This window comes from Erpetoichthys calabaricus, chromosome 3, assembly GCF_900747795.2.
Source record: "Erpetoichthys calabaricus chromosome 3, fErpCal1.3, whole genome shotgun sequence".
NCBI lineage: Eukaryota > Metazoa > Chordata > Cladistia > Polypteriformes > Polypteridae > Erpetoichthys > Erpetoichthys calabaricus.
Window position 1 is genome coordinate 123,699,132 of NC_041396.2, and position 19,125 is coordinate 123,718,256.

The 19,125-nt window shown below is 36.0% G+C and overlaps 1 protein-coding gene across 1 annotated transcript in view; it reads left to right on the forward strand.

The window, feature by feature from the left end:
• Positions 1–19,125, forward strand: part of LOC114649345 (kinesin-like protein KIF13B) — a 664,407-nt gene that overhangs the window by 98,589 nt on the left and 546,693 nt on the right. The window contains exons 6-8 of the mRNA XM_051924704.1: positions 235–415; positions 7,550–7,637; positions 14,848–14,982. Of these exons, the coding sequence (XP_051780664.1) occupies positions 235–415; positions 7,550–7,637; positions 14,848–14,982 (404 nt within the window). The remainder of the gene's footprint in view (positions 1–234; positions 416–7,549; positions 7,638–14,847; positions 14,983–19,125) is intronic.

Sequence of the window (19,125 nt, forward strand, 5' to 3'; positions counted from 1 at the left end):
GAATGGTAGTCAATACTACTTTTCTATATGTATAGTTTCCAAACATTTTTTTTTTTTTTTAACTTGTCTGGCCTCATTAAAGCTGTGAAATTAACTATTCATCATCAGGTTTTGTTGATTACACTTTGTGTTACATTACCAGAACAGAGAAAAAAGTAAGGCTTCATAGTCTAGTTAAGTCACAGTGTCTAAATTTAAAATTACTTAAAAAATATACTTACAAAATTTTTGTAGGTTCTGGAAAGTCGTACACAATGATGGGTCCATCTGATCAACCTGGTTTAATACCACGGCTTTGCAGTTCTTTATTTCAAAGAACCCTGCAGGAAACAGAAGAAAAGGAGAACTTCACAGTTGAAGTGTCTTATATGGAAATCTATAATGAGAAAGTACGAGACCTTCTTGATCCCAAAGGGTAAGTTTAAACCTGCTTGGTTAATAGTTTAACACCTTATAACCCCTTTAATATTTGCAAAAACGGTATAAAGTTTTTTTTTGCAAATTTGAAATAAATAACTGCGCCCTAAAAAGTGTAAGCTCCAACTGGGTGCGGGTGTGTGTGCGTGAGTGTGTTTTGGTCCACAGCTAATTGAGGTGCTGGCTGACGAATGCAGTGACACGAATGCAGTGGCAGGTGGATCAGTCAAGTGTCTCAGTGGTGCCATGTAGGAAGTAGCTCATCGCACCCATGCAGAATTAGAGAGGTAGTATAAGAGGAGCCTGCATGGCAGAGAGGGACAGACAGAAAAGACAGAACAGAGAGAACAGAAACAACAGAAACAGAGCCAGGAGAGCAGCATTGGGTGGAGAGGCAGGACAAGCCAGCCAGCGATTGTGGGAGAGGCAGTGTGGTCATTGGCCCTGTGATGGAGTGAAGGATTGGTGCTCTAGGGGCAGATTACCCCCACTGAATATTTGTGGAGGAGTGGGTATGATTTTGTCGGAGTTCTCTCCAGGGATCTGAGGCATGCAAGTGGAACGAAAAGGATGACAGGGGGTCAACTGACTCCAAGCAGTCTGCCCGATGCCTCTTGAGACATCTAAGACAGGGTGTCAGATTGGTGAGGACCGTGAATGCTGGAGTCTCCACCAGCTGAACGAGTAATGGACGAGCCAGGAAAACAAAGTTGGAGTTCTGGGCTTGTCTGACGAAACATTAAGGACTCAATGACTGTCTTTTTACTTTCATTTTAATTCCTCATTTTAAACTCATGGATCATTACTGGTTTTAAGGTTTTATTTAAGGGAGGATTTTCTTCAGCATAGTAGCTTGAAGATTAGTTTCTTATTTGTTAGATAACAAATGAATTTATACATCAGTGTAGAAGGCAGGTGTGTCTATCTTTTCAGGATGCCTTGAGCATACAAGTATGATATGGAACCAAATTCAAGTCACAAAGAAAAAAGAACAAGGATCTTCATATTATGTTTTTGGACCTAGCAAATGCTTATGGTTCTATATCGCATAGACTAATGGTTGGCGCTGGAATACTTCAGAATAACAGCTTGTGTTCATGAGTTAATTATAAAGTATTTTAATGACGTAATAATGTGTTTCAGTACAAACGATTTCCTAACGGACTGGCAGCAATTGGAAGTCTGCATTATGCCTGGATGTTTGGTCTCTGCGTTGCTGTTGTCCATGGCAGTGGAAGTTATTATCAGGGCTTCGAAATGGGTGCTGGGAGGAGAAAAACGGGAGAGTGGTCTCCAGCTACCACCTCTTCAGGAATACATGGATAATTTGACAACGATTACAACTACTATGGCATATACAAAAAGATTACTGGGAAAAATCAATGACACTTAAATGGGCTAGAATGAAAATTAAGCTCAACAATTGCTGAAGTATCTTGATTATTAAGGACCATTTAGAAGGCAAGAGAGTTTAAGTAGATGAAGTTATTCTTATGATTTTGGAAGAGCCATTTAAAAGCCTTGGCAGATGGTATAATGCGACAGTAAGTGATAGGCGACAGGCTCAAGATATAAAACAACAAACAGTTAATGGAATGAAAAGAATCCATGAATGTGTCCTACCAGGCAAATTTTAAGTGGAATGCACAGTTTGCTTTATTTCCAGAGATAATGTGACCCCCAACAGTACCATTTGTCAAGTACGGAGTATAACAAAATGGTTGGAAGTTCCCAGATGTCAAAGCACAAATGCCTTGTATGGCAAAGGACTCTTGGAAATACCAATACCCATCTTGGTGGAGGAGTTCAAGTTTGCAAAAGCAAGATTGGACTTAACATGGTCTTATTCAAAAGATGTGATGATAAGAAAAGCTGGTATCTCGGTTGAAGCTGGATACAAATGTGACCCAAAGGCAGCAGTAAAGCAGGCTGAAGTGGATTTGAGGCTTAAGGAGGTTGCCAAGTTAAGAAGCCGTTTTGGAGTAAGTTAGGGGAGGGAATGTGCTGACACATGGTGGTGGAGGAAATAAGGAATCAGGAGGAGGTAGGAAGAAGTGCTATTGCAACTTCTCAAGGAAAACAAGGTCAGCTGTTAAATTGGGAAAGCCTGGAGAAGAAAAGACCAAGGTGGAGGGAATTGTAGGAGATGGCTTTTATATAAGTACATAAAAAATATATATGTTAAAGACCATCACAAACCATAACCACAGACAGAACTTTGCACGATACCTTGGCGAGCTCGGTATGCCCTGCTGTTTCATTGAAGGACGTGTGTGTCAGATTCATTGGTAGGAATTATGCCCAATCTCTTGTTGCATCCAAATGGAGCCATTTTCCGCCTTTACACTTGGTGTAGCTGCATTGTACTTATGTGTGACTGGACGTTTCTTGCGAGGAAGGCTACTGTTCTTTCTCTGAAATTGAACCCTCATCCTCATCTGAGTTCACCTCTGTTATAGCACATCTTTATTTGAAAACTAGCAGTGTCAAATTGGGTGGAGTACCATAAATTTACACAGGCTGTTACAGACTCAACTAAATCAAATGTATGTTTTTATTCTATAATAGTAACGATAAGAGCAACTCACTACTCAAAACAGTAAGTCTAGGTAGGGCCCAGAATCGATTCCACAATCTCCTGATTTATAAGTCAGCAGTTCTTACCTCTGCACCACCCAAGCGATTGTGTCAGCATCGTACACTAACCTGATTTCTTTTTCTTTGGTTATATTTTTCAATAAAAGCGCACTTGTTTTGCTATACTGTATTTGTACTTTTTGTGAAAGTGTTTATTTGAAATTTGGACTTCAGGCTTCACACATTATACACTTCATGTCTACATTTTGTCAATTATTGCTAAAACATGAAAAATATTTCTGTTTTAGTTATGTATTCAACAATTCCTGCCTTGCATTTCCTGTCATCCTACAGTTACTATACATAGATCATTGTAGACACGGAACACACATGAAATGTATGTATTCCAGATGACAATATTATTTACCCTCTACAATTCCAGGCACATCACACCCAGATAAACAGAGTTGAGCTCCGCGAATCTTCTGTGCGACTTTAACTGCGTCAGTTGGGGGAGATGGGATAGCAGGTACTTGCTACTTGTGGTGATAGACACATTTGCCAAACAAAGGACTAATGGAGAGGTGTGAAGGAATTTACGGTGGCCCAAGATTAAGAGTTTTTTCGTGGGCTTCAGGGATTCTAGTGTTAAGAAAGGGTTTGGTTTTCGTTTTAGGGCATTTATTATTGTTTTTAGTGCAGTGTAGGGCCTTGACATGGACCATCAGTTGCACTGCGGGCATGTGATTAGTGATCAGTGGCGCTGTACAAATTTTAAGTAAATAACTGCGTCTGAAAAAGTGTAGGCTCCAATTGGGCATGGGTGTGTGCGAGTGTGTTGTGCTTCGCGGTCAATTGAGGTGCTGGCTGACCGTGCTGCACACAGTTGGAACAGTCAGATGTCTCAATGGTGCTGCAGAGGAAGCATCATCACACCTTTGCCCAATTACAGAGGTAGCGTAAGAGTAGCCCACCCAGACAGATACAGAGCCTTGAGGGAATAGCACTGGGTGGAGAGGCAGGACGAGCCAGCCAGCAAGTATGGGCGAGGCACACAAGGAACAGAAGGGAATAAGTATGTAGATAGGTATTTTCTAGTATGTACTGAGACTCATGGTCTTTTCATCAAGAAAGTTGTTTTAGAATTATTTTGATGAGAAGAGCACATTCAACTGCACAACACAAATGACTTCCAGTTGACCTTTGAAGGTCCTCAAAGTACTATTGTTTACCACAATACTACTACTTTGCATTTTATTCTTGTATATACAGTAGTATATGAATTCTCTGTGTATTGAAAACTTCGTAACATTTCTGCAACATTTCCCCTTCAAAGGAGTACTTACCTCATGTAATTTTTAATCACATTATTTCATGAAGACTGTAGAGAAAAAAATTTGGAAGGCAATTGTGTACAATGGCAAACAATGTAATATCACATTCATGATGTGCTCTGGCGTTGCATCGGTCTGTCGTGGTGAAAAAGGAGCTGAGCCGCAAGGCGAAGCTCTCAGTTTACCAGTCGATCTATGTTCCTACCCTCACCTATGGTCATGAGCTATGGGTAGTGACCGAAAGAACGAGATCGCAAATACAAGCGGCTGAAATGAGTTTCCTCCGCAGGGTGTCTGGGCTCTCCCTTAAAGATAGGGTGAGAAGCTCAGTCATCCAGGAGGGGCTCAGAGTAGAGCCACTGCTCCTCCGCATCGAGAGGAGTCAGATGAGGTGGCTCGGGCATCTGATCAGGATGCCTCCTGGATGCCTCCCTGGTGAGGTGTTCCGGGCACGTCTAACCGGGAGGAGGCCCCGGGGAAGACCCAGGACACGTTGGAGGGACTATGTCTCTCGACTGGCCTGGGAACGCCTTGGGATTCTCCCGGAAGAGCTAGAAGAAGTGGCCGGGGAGAGGGAAGTCTGGGCATCTCTGCTCAAGCTGCTGCCCCCGCGACCCGACCTCGGATAAGCGGGAGACAATGGATGGATGGATGGATGGATGGATGATGTGCTCTGATAATTCAGGAAGCATATATTTATAAATGTTTACATTTTTTCAAAGGGCATTTTTCACATTGTTTACAGTTATACAACACTGGTCACTTTTGGCATCTGTTATATTAACTTTGTCAGTCAGTCGTTGTCCAACCCGCTATATCCTAACACAAGGTCACGGGGGTCTGCTGGAGCCAGTCCCAGCCAGCACAGGGTGCAAGGCAGGAATAAACCCTGGACAGGGCACACTCACACACCAAGCACACACTAGGGACAATTAATGATCTCCAAAGCACCTAACCTGCATGTCTTTGGACTGTGGGAGGAAACCGGAGTACCTGGAGGAAACCCATTCAGACACGGGGAGAACATGCAAACTCCATGCAGGGAGGACCCGGGAAGTGAACCCAGGTCTCCTTACTGTGAGTCAGCATCGCTACCACTGCGCCACTGTGCTGCCCATCATCAACTTTTTTTCTCTCAATTCTGTATGAAAGCATAAAAAAAAATTCCTCAGCTTTCACAACAAACTATGTGGGGTAAGCAACATATACAGTATAAAAAATATAATTTTTGGGTGGAGTATTCCTTTAACAGTGTTTCATCTGTGCCCACAATCTTCTTGTTAGAACTCATTTTAAAGTAACAGCTAAGGTACACTGTACTAAGTGCATTTATAATTTTAAACAATTTATTAGTGTCATCTTTTGATTTCTGTTAAATGAATAGTTGAACTTCACTCTTCCCTTATGATATATCATGCAGTTCTACAGTACATTTTGCCTAGTTGCTGTTCTCTGGACTTTCTCTAGTTCTGCTTTGTCTTTTTTTGTAGAACAGATTTACACTGTACTTCAGATTAGGATGAGATGAGATGTTTTAGTATACTGTATATCTTAAGTTTAACTTCCATTGATCTGTACCTCATACACTGAATTATATAACCTAACATCTATTAGTCTTCTTAATTACTACTATACACAACCTGTATGAGGACCTCCTCATAAAATAGTTTTCAAGTTTCACATCCCCCATTGTGCATTCAAATCTTGCATTTTACTTTATTTGGCAGCTCCACCCCCTGCTCGCTCACCCCTTGGTCTGGTTAACCGGATATACAATTTAAAGAGATTTTTAAATTTCACTTTTACTTTAAAACTTCAGTAAAAACAATATTTAGAATTAACTTTTCTTCAATATCGCGTTGAATTTTGATTCAGTGTTTGGATTTACATCGTGACAACGCAAAATAAAGCTTCCCGTGAGTGAATATCGTTTCTCTCTAATAAATAAACCTACTTTTTGGAATATTTGTCCCTATGATTTGTCATAGCAAAAGCTATTCTAACGGAAAATTGTAAACGTTTTAATACGAATGGCATATCAAGATCTTCTTTGGTGTCTAATGTTATTTGCGGAATATGTACTATATTACCTTTTTTTGTTGCCATTTAAAATTTTGCCTGTTATAATTGTTTGAGCAATTTTTAATCCAACTAATCTTGTTCCCAATCCCAATACATAGTCCCTCACTCATACATAAATTATGCAATAACATTATGATACATCTTTCTTTTAACAGTAATTCAGCCAGTGGAAGACCGGACGGTGTTAACGCTTGTAGATATTTAATGGGATATTGTAATTTGATGTTTTCATCTTCTGCACTATCACCACCAACTGCTTCAGCATACTCTGTTGATACACATTTATTAAATTTGCTCTATAACTGATCGACGATTGTCACATTAATTCGTTTGACTTCATTGTTTCTTGCTGCTAGGATTGCCCGTGTACTCATTTCTTCTGTTGATAACTCTTCAGGATAAAATTCTTCAATAAGATTTTTACATAATAAGTATTCTTTTATTGGGAGATTTTGAAGTTGCCAATGTCTAGTAGCCAGATAGCAAAATCATCCAAATCTTGTTTGAATTCTTTTCTCTCCAACGCTTTTGGGCCTCTTTTCGACACGCAGCCCTTTCCCTTAGTCGTTGACATGTCATCTAGAATGTATAAAATTATTGTCCTAATAATTACTTCAACTTTTTTAATGAATATATTGTATGTTTAAAAATACTGTCCTGAAATGCTTCTTTAAAGGATGAAACTGTGGACTTTTCATAAATGACTTAAAATGAGGAAAAAGTAAAGATTTACAAGAGATGAGAGCACAGGAAGTGTGTCTGACAAAAGCATTCAAACGAATGAGAGGTTTGATGACTGTGGTCTTGTTTGAAAATGGTTAAGAGGAGGGCATGACTTTAAAAATTCTCATGGCAAAAGTCTTGTCTCACAGGACTTGAAAAAATCTTCCAAAAAGTCTTGTCTATAAAAAGTCGTGTTAAGTCAAAGGATTATTTAATATAATAGAGAGATATGTTGAGGTAGCATTTTCTGGTTAATAATGCCTGAAGCTCAGATTGAACCACATTTTATGCCATCAGTATTCTTGACTACAGTATTCTGGACTGCTTATCATATTATGTAAGCAATCAGTCAATTATAATTAGAGTTCATTACTTGTGTTTCTGATGTGACTGTTCATTTTCATTTTTCGTTTTAGTGGCCAGCATTCCTTAAAAGTAAGGGAACACAAGGTTCTTGGTCCTTATGTTGATGGTCTCTCAAGACTTGCAGTAACTAGCTGTAAGGTGAGGAATTCAGTTTACTTTATGAGAGTGAAAAAATAAACTTTTAAACAAGTTATCTGTATATTATCATTAATCACCTTAAGTACATACCCATATTTTTCTTTGTTTATATGCAAATTCATTTTTTTTATTTTTATTTGTTAATTGTGTGGTAAGTTGACAGTTATTAATGTATTCATTTTAATTTCTAACATGAAAGTATTCAGTTTCATTCTTGTTTAAGTGAACTTGTGGTTTCAATACAATTTCCTTATATTACTTTAAAGACTGAATTTCCTTTATCTCTGGTCACTTTAATTAGATAACTTTGGATTAAGAAGAAAAACAAATGAAGTAGTTGTGCATGTATGAATTTTTGTGGTAGCATTTTGAGTATTTCAGTCTTTTGACATTTGGTGTGGAGAAATCTCTTAAGAAATAATGAACTATAATGTACAATATGTGTTTTGTGATGTAACATTCTCTAACAAAAAAGTGCATTTATTTAAAATATAATGAAGGTGTGCTGCAATATTTTCTCATCAGATCAGGAGAGAAAACATGTTCCATAGGTGTTCAAAAGATCTTCTGACTGCTGCCAAGATAATGTTTTTTTAAAGTTTATGACAGTTGTAAATCATGACTGTATGGCATACTGCATATTTGAGAAAACAAAAAAAAAACAAAATCGTCACAATTAATACAAAGTGATAACAAAAAATTATCTTACAATAAGGATTATTATGAAACTTGAAATCAATAAAAGTCAAACATATTATTGTGGTGCTTGTTTTACTAGATATTTTTAAGAAATATTCAAACAAAAATAAACACATTAACATACTTGTACATACCTATAAAATCCTTTATTATTATTTTTTATTATTAAAACACATCCTAAGTATTTACAGTTCTTAAAATGAGAACAGATAATATTATAACCAGTTCTATCCCAAACTGAACCTGAAAGGAATAACTAAAACTGACACCAAGGCTACATCAAAACAAAAACTTTTAATTAACTTGAATGAGCCCTTCAAAAAAGAAATTATAAAGTAGCAATAGGGTGTTTGAGACAGTCCAATGGCATATCATCTATGTAGAAGTATACTGTAATAAAATCATTTTGAATCAGATATTTTTGATGTGAAAAATTGAGAGGAATAGATCAGTAAAAGGAATTAAAAAAAGAGCAAAGAGCAGAATCCAGATTAGCAGAGGAAGCTAGAGAGATTAGAATTATGTAGCATGAATGGAAAGACAATGGGAATGGAAATAGTGACCACAAGACTTTAGAGCTGAGGTAAGTTTTAAGTAAACAATGAAAAAAGTGACTGGAATAGGGATTTCTCCATAATCTATATTCCAATACTAATTCGGTACCAAAGTTCTGAAAATGTAACTGTAACAGCTTTTTCACAATATTGGTAGTATCAACAAAGCCTTAACTGTGCTCATGCGTGACTGCAAGTAGACAAATTACTTCATAAGGCACAAAAATATCTAAGAAATACAAGAGTAAAAACTACTTGTAAAAATGTTTTACATTGGTAATGCTACAGCACTATCATAACACATGTTGAAAAGAAAAAGTTAAGGTCATATCTGTAAATGCTTTGTGCACGTGAATGAGAATTCCAACTCACTAGTGCAGGAATTGTACTTGTTACTTAAAAAAAAAAACATTCACAAACATACAGGCTTGTGTTGTTGCCACCTTCACCCCATTATAGTTCAGCAACAGATTTGTGCAAAGCCTTGAAAGTGAAATAACATTACTGAGAAAATGAGATGCAATTGTTTAGTGTGTATTGTCACACATTTGTAGAAGGAAATGAAGAGATAATTAGATCATTCACTGCAAATAGGGTCATAGACAGTCCCGATGTATGAACAGAGGATTTGCATTAACACTAGAATTACCAAAGCCTAGAACCATCCCTCCATCAGCATCTTTTGTCTTGTAAACGTGTTGATCAACACAAGCAGCAAGCAGCCTACTATCACATCCCCCCACCCATCGCCACAGCTCAATTCACAAAGAAGGTTTTCAGTGCTCAGTGTTTGATGGAGTGAATTGCTTGGAGTTGTAGAGGGTAAATAATATATCGTTATTTGGAATACAAATATTTAATGTGTGTTCCGTGTCTAGAACAATCTATGTAAACACATTGTTATAACAGAAACGTTTTTCATGTTTTAGTAATAAATGACAAAATGTAGACTTGAAATGTATAATGTGTGAAGGCTGAAGTCCAAATATCAAATAAACACTTTCACAAAAGGTACAAATATAATACGACAGCTTCCGTGGTGCAGCGGTAAGGACTGCTGACTTATAATCAAGAGGTCACCAGTTCGATCCTGGCTGCCTCGCAAATTTACTGTTTTGAGTAGTGAATGGCTGTTATTGTTAATATTACACAATAAAAACATACATTTGATGGAGAGGTGCGAAGGGATTTGAGGTGGGATTACGGGTTTTTTCGTAAGCATTGGTAATTCTTGTGTTAATTGTCCGATTGTTATGAGCACTTCTTCAAATGTCATTTAGTCCAGGCATCCAACCATCTAAACAGTTCATGCAGTTCAGTGTTGCAGATTAATGAAGGAGACCTCACTAGCTTTCACAGTTATGCATACAGGACTGTGGGAGGACTTGTGGTGCTAACACCAATTACAGCAAGTAAACATCAAGGCAGGATTCAAATGAAGTGGCTATTTGGCTTGTCTGTACTGGTGATGACATGATTTGCTGTATATCTTAACAACAAAATAGAATGTACTTAGTGTTTTAATGCATTAGAAGGAGAAGGCTCATCTTCCTATTAATATGACATATACTGTGTTAACAGTGACATGGACTTGCTAAAGCACATTTACCAGGACAAGCAAAAGGGCATACCTCATTGCTAAATATGAATCTGCAAAAACTGAATTTCTGTTACGTTTGGCTTTTGAAAGCAAACTGATTTTTTTTTTTTTTAAGTTTAACCCATAAGTGAAAACACATGCCATATATCTGAATGCTACATTGACGAATGTAATGCTGCCTTACAGTTATAAATTTACTGAGTACAGGTAATAACATAAGAAACCTTCAAAATACACAAAACAAAGGCTGTTTTTACAGAAGTTCTGAAACGAGATTAGGGTACAGTTAGTACAATTGTAAAAAAAAAAAAAAAAAAAAAATAGCACCATGAGGTTCTGACATTTGAAATTCCAGTTATTTTGACTCATCTGTTAAATATTAATCATTAGTAATATTTTGTAAGACATCTAATAATGCAAATATACAGTAAAATCTTAACAAGAGTCAATGTTACAAACTTACTTGAATGATTCACTGACAAACTGGACTTTAAAAGCATGCTGTTACAAAAAACAGCTTTGAGTTTATTTAATGGATATATCCTGAATTATTTTGGAGTTTACTAGTTCAACAATATATGTATATTCATGTTTGAATTTTTATATTTTGAATTGAATTTAAGTAGTACTTTTCAGATACTAAACAGAAAATATCAGAGAATATTTAGAATGTACACATGCTAAGGATACCCTGTGCTGAAACCCCCCAAGATTATAATCCTCCCTGTGTTGTTACACTGTTATTAATGAAAATTGGAGCTTGTTTATGTAGTTTTGAGGTGGAGCCTATTGATTTGCATATAACAAAATTAAATTTAGGATGTGTTTTGTTAATTTAGATTAGCTAAAGAAATTTCTCCTCATTTATATGGAACAGCCATGGCACTGTCAATGGAGCACGGAGCAGGATTTAACTAATTATTTAATAGTAATAATAATTTATTAATAATTTAACTGCCTGATTTAACTAAATACGTGGTTGGATGACTAATGATTACCTAGTAGTACAATTTTTTCAGATAACAGAATCTGAGTAGGAAACTAAAGGGACTTTAAAAATATTTCGTTATAATGGATATTTCATTAAAATGACTGTGGGGAAAATACGTATACAATTGTGACAGTGGTGCAAGGACAGCTCCATAGCTGGTCTACTACATCTGGTAAACAGTAAACCAAGGGCAAAGTAATTGATTGTCCTGTGCAGGATCAGGCTTACAGCATAAGGTGCTTGTTGCACAATATTTAGAACATTTAACATCAGGCTTTGAAATCCTCTTCCTCAAACCCCACTGATCTCTCTTCCCCAGACTGCGTCTGCAAAAGCAGTGATTGCGAGCTGCTGATGTTCTATTAATCTGAAAATGGGAGCTAAAGCAGGATGATGGCCTGTGTCACAGCTCCTATTTTGAATGAAGTCTGGAGACAATACCTGCCTTCTCTGTACAGTAATAAAGTACCTGTATTTTCCTTGAAAACCTTAGCTCGCCTTCCTATCTCTTGTGCAACACTGTGTTCTAAGCTTGACAACACCTGTATAAAAAAACATGAGCTTCTGAAACTTTTTTTTTATGCAGTACAGGCATGAAAATACAGAAAGAAAACGAGACGTTAGATGTAACTTCATTTCAATAGAAATATAGGTATGAACACAGAATGAAAACGAGATGTTACATGTAACTTTATTTTAATAGAAAAACAGGTATGAATACAGAATGAAAATGAGATGTTACATGTAACTTCTTTTTAATAGAAATACAGATATGAAAATACAGAATGAAAATGTCATTTTTCTTCATTCTGGAATCACTGTTTTCTAGGATTGTTAATTTTTCTTTAAGCATAAACTGACGCCATTTTTCACTTTTTTGTTCAGCTCAAAGAAAACTTTGAGCAGTATTTTTTGTTTTCAGATACTTGAATGAAGGAGGGCAAATTTGTACCAGCTAATTTTATGACTAGATATAGCTACAAGTAAAAAGAATAAGTTCAAATTCATCTTCATTTAATGTTTATTTTTTTTCTTTTGTGAAGGAAACTTGCCAGAGTTGTGGGTGGCGGCTGTCAAAGTTTCTAGTGAAAGAGCACAAAAGTCGTGACAGCAAACAGCATCGCCTAGTAACCTTCTTCGTTTCAACAGTTAAGGGATAAATTATAAAGATTTAACCATTTTAATAGGAGCACATAATGCATTTTGACATCTTATGGACTTTAAATGCATTGCAAAGAAAATATTTTATGTTAAATGACAAAAATCTATAAGAGGTGTCATTTTCCAAAGATGTCCAGGTGGGCCTGCAGAAAGCAGTTGATGTGTCCCAGACTGGGCAGCCCTAAGGGAATAGTATATTAATGAACATTAAAGATAAGTACAGAGCTTTATTTGGTACTAATTAACATCTGCATAATTTAATTGTGGTATGACTGCATAATGAAAATGTGTCATTATTTGTGAAATGACCTTTGTTCATATGTGTGCTCTAGAGTAAATTTAGCATTCATACGGTAGATTCACACAGATAGAGCCTAGGCAAGGATTTGAACTCAATTACTTGGATGTGTGAGGCAGTAGTGCTGACCACTCCAAGTTTCGTTAGCAAACTGCTATAAAAAACAATGCACTAAGTTATTGTGAAACAGATGTATTTTTAATGTCTTTGTTTTTAGTTGTCGTCTTACATCTTTTGATAATTTTTGAAATGTCCTGACACTGACAATCATAGGTCAATCTTCTATTAAAATTTTTATTTAGGAAGTACATATTTTGCCACAATTTTATAAATATTCTTAACTTTTTTTCCCACAACATTTAGCATTTTGTTTAAAAAAGTGAAAAGTTTCATTGACTTTGATGGGTTGGGACCACGTCATGACCACATTTAAAACAAATGCCTACCTGTATTGATTTAATTAAATAATGATTTTACTTAGCAGTTGCTTTTTTTCCCTCAAAAAACATTTTTTGAAGCACAAAAACATTTAAACAACTAATGAACAGATTTTGCCACTTGCAGGAAGCAGTGATAAATGGCAAGGTGAATAAAAGTGACTTATGTAAAAGCATGAGATGCAGATATTTTTTTTTGGATCTCTCCATTACATATTGTGGCTGTAAAAGCTTTTCAGTACCTGTTAATCTAAATATTGTAAAATATCAAGTTTATCCTTGGTGTCCCAGATTTCTAATGTATACTACATTGTTTGTTATTCCATGTATCTGTATTGAAGAGATTTTCTTGTTCCTTTAAAATTTTAATGGTATAATGTGTTTTTTAGATGATGTCAATAAATTAATTTCAATGTTTAACAATACAACAACTATCCACTGCGGTTGAAGAATTCATAAGTAGGAGAGTAAATGTCACTGGAGATATTTTATTTTTCAGAACACTTGTAGCCCTTCTCCACCCCTTTTGTTTATTGTCAGTCTCAGTAGGAAAGAAAGGGACAGCAGCACTGTAGAACACAAACTCCACATAGGTCTCTAAGTGCATACAGGCAATACTGTAAACTGAAAGGGAACAATTATTTTGGCAGTGGTTGCGATATGCATTCATGCAATACATGTCCTTGATGGTGATGTATACAGTAGAGCAAAATTATTTTAGTTTTTGACATTTGTGAAACAGTATTTTCAGGACATGACTCTGTAATGAGAGGCAATTGTTTCAGTGTCAATGATTAAAGTAACAGTGTTCTACCATCCTCAAATACTTTAATATGCTGTCTGTTTACTGTAGGGTTCAATACAAACCAATCAAATGGTGGGTGTACTTACCTGTAAGAAAGTTTTATTCAACTTAGATGAACCTAAAATCATAATCTTATATTTCTACCCACTTTACCTAATGTTAAAACTCTGCAGATATGCATGTGCTTCATATCTTTTTTTTTTTTTTTTAAACTGTCAGAACCTGGAAGTGCAAATGGTAACAGGTTCATCCAACACTAGTTTCTGTAGTCTTGCTTTCTTTCTAAAAAGAAAAATTAGAATCTCATTTCTTTCTTTTTAAAGGGAGAAATAAATGGTCTATTATATTGGTTTTATTGTTTTAATTTGAAGTCAACTAAAAACTATAAAATTGTTCCAAATTAGTGCACTGCTTTCAGTTTGTTGCAGATACCAACACAAAAATGAAAAGAGAAGAAATAGAATTTTTTTTCTTTTACATAATGAGGTGGAAAATTAAGATTAATATTTGTGATTGTGTTAGTTATTTTAATAATGTTACATTTATGAAAAATGGTTTTGTTGTATAATTTAAGCATATAGTTTATATTACAGTAACCTTAATCATCATTTAGTTAAGGGTTGGAAGTGAAGAGGTTTTTATCTTTTGAATTATTTTTCTTGCAGGATATAGAATCTCTGATGTCAGAAGGGAATAAGTCTCGAACTGTAGCAGCAACTAATATGAATGAGGAAAGCAGCCGTTCACATGCGGTCTTCAACATAATCTTGACACACACAATTCATGATTTGCAATCTGGGGTAAGGATATATGTAAGATGATTTAATTTGATAAGTTTAAATTTTATGTTTTTTTGTTTCAACAATATGTGTAGCTCTTTGTTTTTTTTGTATAGTTTTAAGAGTTAGCATGACCTTATGGCAAAGATGAGCTTCGTTAAGTTTGCATTTGAACTAAAAGGTATGCCTTCGTACTAATTTTTCTGAACTTCCAATATGTGTTTTAATAACAAAGAGCCACAGGAGATGCAGATTTTGGTACTTCATACACACTTCTATCTATCTAAGCAGTAAAATGTGCCTAATTACACCACTTCAGCAAAACCACAGACTAGGCACAGCATCCACCTCATTTTAAAATTATCTAATTGATCATGCTTCATTCTACCTCATGCTGCTGAGCTGTTGAATGGATAACCACAGTTTTAGCTTTTTATTTTCTCTGTTTCAAGTCTTTTGTTCAGTTCCTTTTTGCTTTGAGATGTTACATGCTTGAATGTTTAAAGTGCATGGACTGGAGGGAATTTGGGGTGTAATTTTAGGAAGAAACTCAATGGGCATAGCCTTTTCAGCAGATTTTGCTGCTCATCATTCCAAACATTTATAAAAGTTGTCCCCAGATGTGCATTCTTATCCTGACAACAACTTCTAGCCCTAAATGAGTAGAACATAAACAATTTGTCTACAATTTTTTTTTATTACTTTTCATGCTATGAATGTATTCAATTTGCCTCTGTTTTATATACATAGTGTATTACATCAATTAAAATATCCCTTTTTTGCAGTAAAATGTGTATTCAAGTATTTTACTTAATTGCTATACAAGTGCTTCTTTTATTTTTATTTTTTTGTATTTACATTAGTTTACATGATGACTTGTTTGTATAAAGTGTGAGAAATGGGTTTGTGGTGATGATGTAGGAAGTACAAATTTAGATATTAGGAATGGAATTTTTTTTTTTTTGAGAAATTAAAGAAGTTCTTCAATGTAGGTGACTTTGAGTGCAGACAGAATAATAGCAAGGGTAAGAAGTTCTGGAAGCAGTCACCCATTTTGAAAATAAGAGTGTGGTGCAAATAGTAGTTTGGGGTATCAGAGTGAGATATTGGCAGATGAAGTCAGAAACATGTGGCAAAGCATGGAGATGAAAATGATCAAGTGGATATGAGGAGCGCCATGGACAGTAAGTTGACAGTAAGACAGTAAGACTTGGTAATGAGATAGTGAATGTTGTAATGAAGACAAACAGACTGTAGTGGTCTGGGCATGAGGATTGAAAGGTAGAGTATGTTGTACATGGAGGGGATCAGGTCTAGAGTAAGAGCAGAAAAAAATGGCTGGAGATGGTGGTTGATGACATGAGAAGAATTTGTCTCATTCTAAAGAATTAACAGAACCTTGAAGAATGTAGAAAAAAGATTTGGGAGTAAATGGCCAACTTGAACAAATTGTCATTAAACTGGTGGTGGTGATGATTTTAATGTCATTTTTTGACAATGTGTATATTACCCTAATATTGAAAGTTAGTAAGTGGTAGTTTCTGGCATTTTTTTATTCATTTTTTCCCCCTGGAAGGTTGTTAATGTTACTTGAAAACCAAATTTTCATTACATATTGTAAAACACCAACATTCTTTTCACCTTTGTATTGTTAGTATTAAATGTAGCACAGAAAATAATATTGTAAAGAAGTTACTTAATTATCATGTTCACATTCCCCAGTTAACACTAGAATCCCTGAAGCCTACAAAAAAACTCATAATCCTGGGCCTCCATAAATTCCCTTGCACCTCCTTGCCAGTGTCTTTTGTTTTGCAAATGTGTCGATCAGGACTGGCAGCAGGCAGCCTGCTATTCCATCACTCACCGACACAGCTTTAGTCGTACACAAAGTTCTCTTGGCTCAAGTCTGTTTATCTGGGTGTGAGGTGCCTTGAATTGTTTAGGGTAAATATTATATCGTTATTTGGAACACATACATTTCATGTGTGTTCCGTGTCTACAATAATCTGTGTAAATGTTGGATGACTGGGAATGTGAGGCAAGAAATGTTGAACACATAACTAGAACAGAAACATTTTTCATTTTCTACTAATTGGCCAAATTCTGACATGAAGTGTATAATGTATGAAGAATGAAGTCCAAATATCAAATAAACACTTTTAAAAAAGACAGAGGTGTAACAAAACAGGTGTGCTTTTTTTCTAGAATTTAACCAAAGTAAAAAGAAATTGGGATAAGGTACGACACACACACCCAAATACACGTCTGCTTGGCTGGTGTTGAGGTAAGAACTGCTATCTCCAAGTCGAGAGGTTGTGGGTTCGATCCCGGGTCCTTCACGTATTAACTGTTTTGAGTAGTGAGTGGCTATTATTATTACTATTATAGGAAAAAAAATACATTTGATTTATTTGAGTCTGTAATAGCTGGTGTAAATTTATGGTACTTGTAAAAGTTAGCGTTTTGTTTTATTATTCACTTTTATTCTCTCCGTCACATTCATGCTACCCCCGATCTGACACTGTTAGTTTTCAAATAACGACTTGTATAACAAAAGTGAACTCGGATAAGGATGATCGGAGAAAGAGAGCAGAATCCCTACACGCAAGAAACGTCCCGTCCACTAAGACATAAGAACAACGCTGCTGCACCAGGTGTAAAGGCGAAAGATGGCAACGTTTGGATACAGCAAGAGGTTGGGTGTCATCCTGCCAGTGATATGATAATAATATATTATTTACCCTACACATTTTTTTTTAAATTTTATTGGTTTTATTGTAATCATTCCCTACAAATAGATCAGTTTTTACAAAAAATAGGATTGAAAACAAATCAACCTCCACCCCTGAGAAAGAGAGCATGGCCAACGGAGTAAAACTTAAAGCTAGTAAAAATCAATAAATTGATGAGTTTAATAGGCGGATAAAGATAAATGGAAAAGAAATGGGAAGAGAATCTACTTCCTCAGTGCTTTAAGAACTTATTCTAAAATATTATTGATTAGATCCTGCCAGGTTTTGAAAAAGTTCTGCACAGTGAGAATTAGATTTTTTCCAATTTCAAATAATATAAAACATCAGTTACCCACTGACTTAAAAGAGGAGAGTTAGGATTCTTCCAGTTTAGCAAAATAAGTCTGCGTGCCAATAGTGTAGTGAAGGCAATCACAATTTGTCCTTCTCTACTTTAAGCCCATCTGTAAGAACACCAAACACAGCTGTCAATGGGTTAGAAGGGATTGTGACACCAAAGCTGTCTGAAAGGCACTTAATTTTTTTGTCCAGAATGATGTTAATTTGTCGCAGGCCCAAAACATGTGACCCAGTGAGGCTGGAACTTGATTGCAGCGTTCGCAGGTTTGATCTTGTCCTGGAAGCATTTTGTGCAGTTTTAAGCGAGATAGATGTGCTCAATATAAAATTTTGAGTTGAATAATTGTATGCTTTGCGCATATGGAGCTCGAGTGAATTCTCTGCATTGCTACCTTCCACTCCTTTTCTGATATGTTGAGTGAGAGATCCTTTTCCCATTGTCCTCTTGGATCTTTGAAAGGGAGGGACTGTAAAATAATTTTATATATTACAGAAATGCTGTCTGAGTCCTCGAAACTGAGCAATATTTTTTCCAGCATGGAGGAAGGTGTGAGATGGGGGAAATCGGGCACATTCTGTTTGACAAAGTTTCTAATTTGAAAATAGTGAAAGAAATGTGTTGCTGGAATGTTAAATTTGGAATGTACTTGTTCATAGGATACAAAGATGTTGTCTATATAAAGATCTCTAAGCAATTTAATCCCAAATGTTTTTCAGATATTAAAAACTGCATATGTTTGCGAGGGTTGAAAAAGGTGGTTCTCATGCAGAGGTGCCACAGATAAAAGATTTTCCATCTTAAAATGCTTTCTACATTGGTTCCATATTCTGAGTGAGTGAAGCACAATTGGGTTATTAGTACAGTGATCCCTCGCTATATCGCGCTTCGCCTTTCGCGGCTTCACTCCATTGTGGATTTTATATGTAAGCATATTTAAATATATATCGCGGATTTTTTGCTGGTTCGCGGATTTCTGCGGACAATGGGTCTTTTAATTTCTGGTACATGCTTCCTCAGTTGGTTTGCCCAGTTGATTTCATACAAGGGACGCTATTGGCAAATGGCTGA